Genomic DNA, 10,707 nt, shown 5'->3' on the forward strand with positions numbered 1-10,707 from the left:
TCGAAACCGAATCGACATGGACCCCTACAGAAAAAAACGGATCGAAATCTGACCAATCCGAAGCCTGGGTTGTCGACCAATCAGAGGCCGCACTCGGACCAGGGTGGGCTCTGATTGGTCGAACCGAGGTTGTGCTTTCTCTCTCACGCTACAAGACTAACCCTATGGAAAAGAAACACAAGGGTCGGTCCATTTTGGAAAACCAAGGTGAAAGTCCGACACCGGAACGGACCAATCAGAAAGCAGGACCTCCGTGGCTTTTAATACGACCGACGCTCTCCGGTCCTCACTTTTCACTGAACGGACCAAGCAACAACATCGTCCCTCTGATTGATGTTCCTCACGTTGTGTTGGCTGTTGGCGTTTTATCTGGAAGAAACACGTGTTTGGAGAGAGTACCATCAAGTGTTGACACACATCCGTGAAGACTTGGAAAGAAAAAACAACGAACAGAACATCCGAACAACATCATGTCGAAACGGTTGAATGACAAGACACGAAGCGACATGAGTGGCCAAGGAAGCAGTGGAGATGGGAACGGTGACATGACTGCTGAACTGTGGGGTGAAGTGTACGACTTGCTGTGTTTAAAGATGAAGACCGACGACGCGTACGCCAAGTTACGTGCGAAGGGCGACAACCTGATGTGCGAACAGATACGTTCAAAGATGAGGAAGCTGACTGAACCCGAGAAAGGCACATCGAAGAGGACGATTAAGAAGATCCAGAAGAAAAAGACGAGCAAACCCACAGCCATGGTGACCCCAACAGCAGCAGCAACACCCACCACCACCACCATCACCACCACAGCGCCAGTCCCCACCACCACCACCACAGCAGCCACAGCAACCACTGCAACAGCGACAACAGACACCGAAACAATGGGGACATCCTTTTTGAAACCTGCAACACCTGCAGCGTCTGCAAAAAGACGATCACGGAAGAAATTATCTCTGAAGATCTCTCCTCAAGAACAACTGTAAGTACCCTGCTCTTCTTTGTCTCAGTCGTTCTTGATGTGATGTTGATGTTGATGATGATGATGATGATGATAGCGATGTTGATGATGACTATACCTATGCCTATGATGAATGGACTCTGTCCTTTGATTGACAGGACCCCTGATGTCAGTTCAGCCCAGACCGTGCTAGAACAGTGGTGGGAACAAACCCCTCGGGAGCCCACCTATTCACCGAATGCCCCTGTGACGATGGCGACGGGTGACCTCGATGATCATGAAGCGCTCAAGCTGGCCACTCTCCCATCCATGGATCTGGACACGCTCCCCCTGCTTGAGGCTTCATGGTCACCAGCATCACCGGAAGAGGTTCATGTCTACTCCTCAGGTACGCCCATGGTTTGCGACGATGATGATGATGATGACAATGTTGACCTGGATCCTTATGGAGAAGCTCAACTCACTCCCCTACAACGCGAATGTCGTGTTCGCCGACACAACAACATGTTAAGGTACATCAGTTGCAACAGCGGGCAAGTGATGTGCCATGCCTGTGGTCTGGAGCTCATAGACTATACTTGTAGTATGTTGACCTATGACAGCATAGTGACACATGATGACATGCCTATCGCATCTGAGGATCACATCTTATGGTGATCCTCCTCTTCACCCGAAGAACTTTACAACACGTAAGCTGCAACCGTGATCAAGTGATGTGTCATGTCTGTTTCAGGGAGGCCATAGACTGTACGTGTTGAACGGATGGACCTCTCACATGGTTGAGGGAGGACCACCTCTTATGGGATTGAAGACAGAAGAGCTTGAAGATGGAAGAGGAAAACGTTGTCGCGTTATTGATGTTGTTGTTGTTGTTGTTGTTGTAGGGACATGCAAAGCACTCCCTCCTCCATTGACTTTTCGTATTTCCATTGTATCTGGTTGTGATTGGTTTTTTCATGATTAAACAGTGATTGATTGAACTGACTCTTTGTGTCTTGATTGACCTCAACTCCAATAGAGTGCCGAACCGAGGGTAGAAGTTGAGTTGAGATGTCGTTTACGTCGTCTGTCCGTCTGTCTGTCTGTCTGTATGTGCGTCTGTCATGTCCGTGCACACCAAAGTGTAAAATTAAAATAAAAATAGATAAAAGAGAAAGGCTATGCTTGAAAGATCAGCTGCCTGGTGTCAGTCATTCCAGTACGCATCGATCATCCCCACACCCACCGTGTGCCATGTCATGTCATGGATCATGTCATGCCTCATGCCGTGTGTCCGTCAACCCAAACACAGGATGACGTCACGTCATGAGGTGGAGGAGGTGGAAGCTAAGGTCATGACCTTCCGTTGAAGGGAGTAGGGTGGAGAGTTTCATAAAAGCAGGCGAACCCTCAGACCTTCTTTCAGTGAAGTCACAGTCATCATGGAGCAAAGACGTTCTATGAATGCCATGTCATCCTCCCGAGATGTCGTCACCGATTCCGAGTGGGTGTGTGAAAAGGCGAGAGAACCAGAAGCGAGAAAACGTCCACTCTTGATGGACGACACACTCTTGATGGACGACAGGTGTCGACTCGGTGACGTTCTGGAGAGACCTTTTCCTTCTTACACCTTGTGTCATCCTTCTCATCCCCACTATGATTCATTTCAAGAACGTCTGAGGTCTTTTCAAACGTGGCCTAAACAGATGACCCAGACCCCTTATGACATGGCCATGGCTGGCTATTTCTATCCAGGACGAGGGGACTGTGTGACCTGTTATTGCTGCGGTGTGGCACTCCGCCAATTGGAAGCCACAGACCAACCCTGGAAAGAACATCTGAAGCACGACAAAGTCCCCTGCGAATACTTGTGCGTGTTTTGTCCTGATGGAGAAGTGAACGAAAAATACAGACGTTTGGTGTCCCAAGAAGCACGGAAGAGAAGAGTCGAGTGTCTTGTACACCCCAAGTGACAACGTTTTTTTGTTTTTTTTCAAAGTGGTCAGACGTTCCTACCCTCGTGGTCACCCCTCGTGGTCACCCCTCGTGTTCACAAAAATCACAGGGATGACCCCCCTCATCCTGTGACTTTTGTTTTGTTGTGTTGGTTCATGTGATCAGGGGGATTAAATTTGTTTTAAAAACTCATAGTCGTGTTATGTTGTCTGTAGGATGAAGAAAAAACAAAACAGGATCGAAATGCACACCCCGATAAAAACCGGATCGAAATCGGACCAATCGGAAGCCTGGGTAGTCGACCAATCAGAGACCGCGCTCGGACCAGGCGGGGCTCTGATTGGCCGAACCGGGGTTGTGCTTTCTCTCCCATGGTAAAATCCATTTCCTATGGAAAAGAAACACAGGGGTCGGTCCGTTTTGGAAAACCGAGGTGCAGGCCGGGCCCCGGAACGAACCAATCGGGGGAGCTGCCTGGGGAACCAATCAGGAAGCAGGGTGTCAGTGCCTCTCCTATAAAAACAAAACAAGAGCGAAGCCACTCACACACACTGCATTCTATGAAACCCATCATGTCAGCTCGATACAGTTGTATGAAGTGCCAGACCGACAGTCACAGTTACCTGTACTGCCCTGAAGTGACATGCCTCCAGTGTCACGATCAAGGTCACCGTCACTATGTCTGTCCGAAGCTGAGCAGTCTAGAGATGCAGGAGAAGCAGAACCTGGCCCCCTGTTACAACTGTGAAGCCCTGGGTCATTTCGCTGCAGATTGCCCAGAACCCCGTCGAAAGAAGACTCCCCATCGCCTGGACCGCTGTTACAACTGTCGAGCCCTGGGCCATTTCGCTGCAGATTGCCCAGAACCCAGTCGAAAGAAAACGTTAGCAACACCGTCCACGTCGACACCCGTGGCATCCGTGGCAACCGTGACCCCCGTGACCCCCGTGACCCCCGTGGCACCCGTGACACATGTCCTTCATCTCATCGAAGACATGCATGTCGATGTCCTCGACCTAAAAGAATGCCTCACACAACTCCGTGTAGGCATCACACCTCGTGTAGAGAAAAGAAAACGGAACAGAAGCCCCTCACGAAAACACGTTTCAAAGCGTCGACGACACCTTCCGTCCGAGGATGAGATGGAAGTAGAGGATGGAGAAGTTAGATCATCTGAACAAAGTGACTAACGCATGGGCCATGCTGCCCCACTGTTTTTACCCGTTTCCCATCGTTTGCAGTTTTTCCAGTGTTCCAGTGTTCCAGTGTTCCTGCCGTTTCCTGTCGTTTCCAGTTTCCAGTTTGTTTTCCAACGGCCCTTTTCATCTCTCCCGAAAGACAGCTTTTCCTCCTTTGCTTTGACGACGCTCCAATCCACCCTCCACCACACCGTGAACCCACCCCTCCTCCTCCTCCTCCCTCCCCTCCCTCCCTCCCCCCTCCCTCCCTCCCTTCACCCCCACCGCCTTTTCTATTTCTATTTTTAGAACCACACCACAACAACAACCCTGTCGATCTTGTTCACCTTGTACGTGCGCTTCTCCGGGTTTTTCCCCATTCATCTCCTCCCCGGAAACGGAGGCGACGCCCTCTTGGAGGCGCACGCCACCGGACACGGAGGCGACGCCATCTTGAAGGCGCACGCCACCGGACACGGAGGCGACGCCATCTTGAAGGCGCGCGCCACCGGACACGGATGCGACGCCATCTTGGATGCGCGCGCCACCGGAAACGGATGGGACGCCATCTTGGATGCGCACGCAAGTCCCATCATGCCCCGCGCGCATGCGCAGGTCACGTGACCGGATGTGACGTCACAGAGGTCACGTGATCCTCTCGACCAATCAGAAGCCAGGAGCGGTTCTCGGGTAATGTACACAACTACTAACACTAAACCAGTAAATGCCCCCATTGCAACTTAAAAGAAACGCCTGAACTAATGGGCATGGCCTCAGCCCTCCATAATCAAGAATCCAAAAACCACAAAAAAAACCTAATACTTACCGACTACCTAAGTGGACTGCAAGCCCTCCAAAACAAAAATACCAAAAACCGGCCTAAATTAATAAATCAAATACTTAAAAGCTCCAACGACCTAACTAACGCAGGCAAACAAATAACCTTCTTGTGGATACCCGCCCACGTAGGAATATACGGTAATGAAAACGCCGATAAGGCAGCTAAACTATCCCTCAAAATCCCAGAAATAAGCTTAAACTTACCCATCTCAAAATCAGAAATTAAAAGCGTTAACAAGCAAAAAATCACAAAAAATGGCATAATCTATATCTAAACTCAAATAGCCAAATCAAAAAAGTGCTCAGCAAACCACTAACCAGACCAAAAATTCTCCATCCATCAAAACAAATCGACAGAGTAATCACTAAACTCCAAACAGGACACACCAACCTAAATAACCACCTAAAAAATTTAAAAAACACACTACAGGTAACTGCCCACACTGTAAACAACTAGAAACCCCAGAACACGCACTCATCCACTGCACACACTACCTTACACATAGAACCGCATTACAAAACCACCCTCAATCTAAACAAGGCTCTCACTCTAGAAGCAATACTAAACCCACAAAATAAACTAGAAAACTTCAAGGCCTTAGGCGTATTCTTAATCAAAACGGAACTAATAAAACGCATCTAAAAACACAATAACCTACCAAATCAAAATTACATAAACACACAAACATCCACCATACCCAGCTCCCTTAGTTCTCCTCCCCTACCCCATCGGCATCTATTCCAAATCTCAAAATTCCCAAATTCTATATAAGCATCCCCTTAACCCCCCTCTTGGGTTGCACAGACCACTTTCGCCCCTTTCGGAAACACATTAAATGGCCTGGCCGGGCCCGTGTGCGAAATACGCATCAGTCGGAAAGCGCACGTTAAATCTCCAAAGTAAGTAAGTAACAATTTGACTCATCTCGGCTTGGACACTCGCCCCGCGCAGACGTGTCCTTCCTTGCTCGCAACCCAAGCCCTTACCATGAGAGATATCGCTCTATCTCTTCCGAGGGAGTTAGTTGCCATCCTTGCTGGCTTTCAGGGTTGGGAACGACTCCCTCCGGACTTCCAACAAGTCCAACTCCTCTACCCTCTCCATCTCTGGTCAAAGCTCCGGCCAAAACCAAGCCTAAGGTGAAGAAGACCCCGGCCCCTACCCCTGCTGCACCACGCCCGGTACAGAAGGCCAGGCTGCCCAAAGTGAAGAAGGCTCCACCAGTCGCCCCCATGGAGATCCAGGAGAGCCTTCCCACCACCCATCCGCCCACGACAGCTGCACTGGAACTCGCTCCCCTCGAATCCAGAGGGGAGGAGCCCTTTCGCACGCCGGAAGGGACTGGCCACGGAAGGAAGAAGAGGAAGAGGAGAAGTATCTTCTCCCCCGACTCTCCACCCCTCCCATCACCACCACCCAGCAAGACCACGGAAACCCAGACCGCCACACCACCAGGCCCGTCCCTCAACTCCAGCCAAGTCCAGACTGACCCAGTCCCGGATCAAGAGGTTGAGGTAGACGACCGTGTCCACCTTGCAGAACAGGCAGATCTCATACTGGAGCAGCACAAGGTACACCCTAACCCCTGCTACCAGCATGAGAACGGAAGTTCGACCTAGCCAGGAGGCTCCTGGCTGGGCAGAAACAGTAACTTCCTTGCCACCTCAGCTCGCCAGCCGACGCCGTGCCTTCCCACGCAAAACCCTCCCCCACCCCCCCAAGCCCAACTTTTCCACTTTATTATTACTTTTTTACAGACCCCTCCCCCACCAAGCCAAACCCACCCCCCTAGTTTAACTTTTTTAGGTTTACTTCATTTACATTTTTTGGGGTCGCACTTCTTATTTATTCATTACGCTTTTTTTCCTATTTAGTATAAGTGCTTCCCCGTGTGCGAGATACGCTAAATGTAATTTATTACACGCGGAAAGCTCACGTTAAATCCCCGAACGAACGAACGAACGAACAATTTGATGTTCATACGTTTTTCACGAGACCGTGTTCTTGAAATGACGTAAACACTGACGGACTACTTCAACATTCCTGGGGAAACCCCTGGGAATTCCCTACCACGAAAACATACATAAACGTTCTTTCTGATCATTTAGAACCTTAACTCTTGGTCTCAGCGTGTCAGTATACGTTGAGAAATGTCAGAGAGCGTGACTGCATGATTGTTCACGAATATCCTCGCTGCGGCCTATCCTAATGAACAAACGAAGAAATGCACATCTAAACTATCGTAGTATCGACTCGATCCGTGATTAGGTTGACATTGACCGTCTCCAGCAATCTATGAATTTACCTTAGTGTCTGTTTGGCGCATCTTTATTCACCTTTCAATGATCGGCCAGTTGATCAATGATGACTAACACATCTAACCGCCACAGGTTCATTAACAACTTCGGAAATCTCTCCCGTCACGCGTTTATCGTGTCGGCCATTTTGACGTCTTGTACTTGATGCATATGTATTATGACGCGCTGTCATTGTGACTGACTTACTGAGGTAGTTCTTTACAGACCTTTCTCATCTAATGAGGATATGATTTGAATACATGTGCTGCGTAGGATGTTTCTGAAGAGCAAGTTGTGCATCCATACGCCCATGTCACCTCTCTTTTTGAGGAACTATTTTACACCGCGATGTAGCTGGTTGTTGTATGGCTGTCAGTGTAAACATGAAGTCACGCGTACTAAACAAAAAAATTAAATTGTGTTTAGATCTTGGCCTACATCCTTTGGGGTAAGACATTGTGATAAAAACATTATAAAATTTACTTTCACTTTGTGTGAGTTCATTGGAGTATGAACCTTCATAGAGTGAGGGCCAAACATTGTAGGAACGTTGTCGCAAGCTCCGCCGTTAATTGGCCCTCATTCTATGAAGCTTCATACTCCAATGAACTCACACAAAGTGAAGGTCAATTCTTAAATGTACAAAGCTATACAAATGTAGTTAACAAATTGAAGCGAGATAAATGTGCATGAAGCCAGTTTAAAATACGAACAGGTATATAAAACATGGTCGACTGGTATGTAAAGAAGAAAGCATGGATGACTTCATTAATATTCAAAGCCTGGCTACTGATCTTGGATCGGCAAATGCGATTGGAGCGACGCCACGTGGTATTGCTGTTGGAAAACGCCCCATCCCATGCTACTGTCGACACAACTAATGTAAAGGTCACTTTTTGCCACCAAACACCACATCGCACTTTCAGCCACTAGATGCACGAATCATAAAGAATTTCAAGCTTTATTATAAGAAACAGCAAATGAAATTACACCTGGACAATGTTGATGCTGAAGAACCACAAGCCCTAGACGTCAAGCGAACAGGGGACTTTGAGAAATGTGCCTTCAAAATGTGAGAAACAGAAAACACTGACAGACTATTTTAAGTAGATGAAGCAAGTTGTTAAGACAGTAGCACTTGCATTTACACGAGGAAACGTGTGTGGTTGATGTGATATTTTCAGTGAGTAATGTCTCTATTGTTACGTATAAATGGGAAAATTATTATTATTATTGCAATGTCATTAATTATAAATTAAGGAATGAATGAATAAACAACATAACAATATAAATATTTAGTTTTTAATGATTTTATTACGATATAAATATTTCGTTTTTAATGATTTTATTACAAGGTACACACGGTTATTATCTATCGTGAAGATGTCCGATTTTCGATCACAAATCACTTAATTTCGTTAATCCGACATACTCGTTAATCCGACACAAGCATGTGCAACCAACGATGTCGGATTAACGAGACTTGACTGTACGCACATGTCGGAAAGCGCACGTTAAATTCCTAATTTAAGTTAGTAAGTCAATCAGAGAGACGCGGCAGAGATCGATTTGTGTAAGTGACAGGGCGGGTCTCCACACCCGGGAACATTGGCCACTTAGTCCCTGCGTTATGTCACATTATTATCAACCTGTACCATTTCGACATGCAACAATAAACATGGCTGCTGTCGTCTTAAACTTCACCCCTGAGTTTCGTCTTCCGTCCCCACCATGAGCTACCGAAACGTACGCCCTTAGACAATATGTAAAGCCAATTCATTTCTTTTAGCGCCTGAAATTGTTTGCTGTAATGTCATAGGAACATTTTTGGGGGGCGAGACGGAGGCGATTCCATTAAAAAACCACCATCGGCTGTAATAAAACGACTTGTGTTTCGTATCTGGATGGAGTGGTATTTGCCAAAAGCCACTAGCACAATCAAGGACACTCAATTGTTGGCATGGCTGTCGCCTATATATGGTCACTATTTTTAAAACGTTTTTGAGGACAAAAGCTCCACGACGTTCAGGGGTTTTGTTATAGTGCAATCTACTTCAATAGATTTCTTTAAAACTTCATTTATTCAAAATACCTAATTGTTTCAATGTGTTTCTAAAGTGCACTGAAATTCTATCTTTTTTTCTGTTTAATGTATACAGCAAACATTCAGCGTATCCTTTCCAATCATAACGCCCCTCTGGGCACGACCCTCAATACCCTTGTTTATCTATAAATGTCAGGTAATACCTCCTTACATCGCGGGTCCTAACAAATGATCTTTTATTATATAAAAATGCATCATTATAGTGCAATTTTCATTGTTTTATTTTTCATCTTTACAGTTATAATGTTTTAGTTAACAGTGAGAACATTTTAACATATTTTCCATAGGTTGAATTTGGAATGAATAACAAATCTAAAAATAAAGAAAAAAACCATGACCCTACCCAACACCCGACACCTGAAAATGTTACAACAAAACCTGATAATATGGATGGTCAAAGACGCATCTAGAAACATCTAAAGTCATCTTCGAAAAAGAAGGCAAACACTGTTCAGCTAGCGAGGTGATGCCTCCGGTTTTCTGATATTCCAAAAGAATCCTAGCTACTGGTGGACTACCCCACGAAATGTCACACCATTAATGGCAAGCATAATGCTTATCTCCTCAGGCAACTGCATGGTAATATCAAGGCTAAACGTCGTGGATAACTGACTAAAGGTGTGGTGTTTCACTGACAATTCACTTGTGCACAAGTCTGTAGTCACCATGGCTGCAATGCATGACGCTGGCCTTGAACTCATTGAACATCCGCTCCATTCACCATATTTGACACGGTCAGATTTCCACCTCTTCCCAAACTGAAAGAAAGAACTTCCTGGCAAGCACTATGCAACCGATGATGAGGGCATTCCTACCGCGGGGTACTTTTTACGCCACCAGAAGGAAGTCTTCTACACCGTACAGTAGGATCCAGGCACTCCACCCACCCAGTCATAGCAGGTACGCTGGGAGCTTGTCAGTCACAACACCTCCTGTTGGTGTAGCCATTATTTTGTAACTTTGGTCAGACACACAGAACTGTACAGGGACAAATGTTGTTACGAGGGTTTGAATGCAGTGTTTGTGGGCGGTGATACGGACATACCTCGACTGCAGGAAAACACAGACCCTAGAGTCTCAACAAATAACCAATGTAAGCTTGGTAACATCAACTCAATCTTTATTCATAAAGTAGTGGAGGCCATAGGCCCAGTCTACAGTTACATCATTGCTTGAGAGAGTGACAGCATACATACAAAGATACATTATTATACACTGTTCACCCAATTGATTGTCTCAGTTGCATTGATTTATATACGAGATTGCAAGATTTGTAACAGTTTCTGGATTGTCTAAAGACTTTAGTAAGTTAAATTTATGTAATGTTAGATATAAGTAGTATTTTGGGATATATACGAGTAAACACTCCTGAGATTGCCATAGAACAGGAGTAC

At 46.3% G+C, this 10,707-nt stretch overlaps 2 protein-coding genes across 2 annotated transcripts; both read left to right on the top strand.

The window, feature by feature from the left end:
- Window positions 1–470: 470 nt before the first annotated feature.
- Window positions 471–1,938, top strand: LOC124117996 (hepatitis A virus cellular receptor 1-like). Its single transcript, XM_048393464.1, has 3 exons — window positions 471–979; window positions 1,117–1,470; window positions 1,692–1,938. The coding sequence occupies exons 1-3, from the start codon at window positions 471–473 to the stop codon at window positions 1,714–1,716; spliced, it is 888 nt and encodes a 295-aa protein (XP_048249421.1). The 3' UTR covers window positions 1,717–1,938.
- A 1,527-nt stretch (window positions 1,939–3,465) lies between these two features.
- LOC125378275 (proteoglycan 4-like) lies at window positions 3,466–6,531 on the top strand. The gene is made up of 2 exons (XM_048393732.1): window positions 3,466–4,075; window positions 5,960–6,531. Exons 1-2 carry the CDS (start codon window positions 3,466–3,468, stop codon window positions 6,529–6,531), a joined length of 1,182 nt encoding a protein of 393 aa, XP_048249689.1.
- The last annotated feature ends 4,176 nt before the right edge of the window (window positions 6,532–10,707 follow it).

The sequence above is a fragment of the Haliotis rufescens genome, unplaced genomic scaffold, assembly GCF_023055435.1.
Source record: "Haliotis rufescens isolate VD_foot unplaced genomic scaffold, xgHalRufe1.0.p SCAF_12, whole genome shotgun sequence".
Taxonomy (NCBI): Eukaryota; Metazoa; Mollusca; class Gastropoda; order Lepetellida; family Haliotidae; genus Haliotis; species Haliotis rufescens.

Bases quoted from the DNA above. Each gene is read 5' to 3' on its own strand.
- LOC125378275 (XM_048393732.1), top strand. From the start codon at position 3,466: ATGTCAGCTCGATACAGTTGTATGAAGTGCCAGACCGACAGTCACAGT. The intron at 4,076-5,959 runs GTGACTAACGCA...GCTGGCTTTCAG, and splicing joins AGTTAGATCATCTGAACAAA to GGTTGGGAACGACTCCCTCC.
- LOC124117996 (XM_048393464.1), top strand. From the start codon at position 471: ATGTCGAAACGGTTGAATGACAAGACACGAAGCGACATGAGTGGCCAA. The intron at 980-1,116 runs GTAAGTACCCTG...TTTGATTGACAG, and splicing joins ATCTCTCCTCAAGAACAACT to GACCCCTGATGTCAGTTCAG. The intron at 1,471-1,691 runs GTACATCAGTTG...TGTCTGTTTCAG, and splicing joins CGACACAACAACATGTTAAG to GGAGGCCATAGACTGTACGT.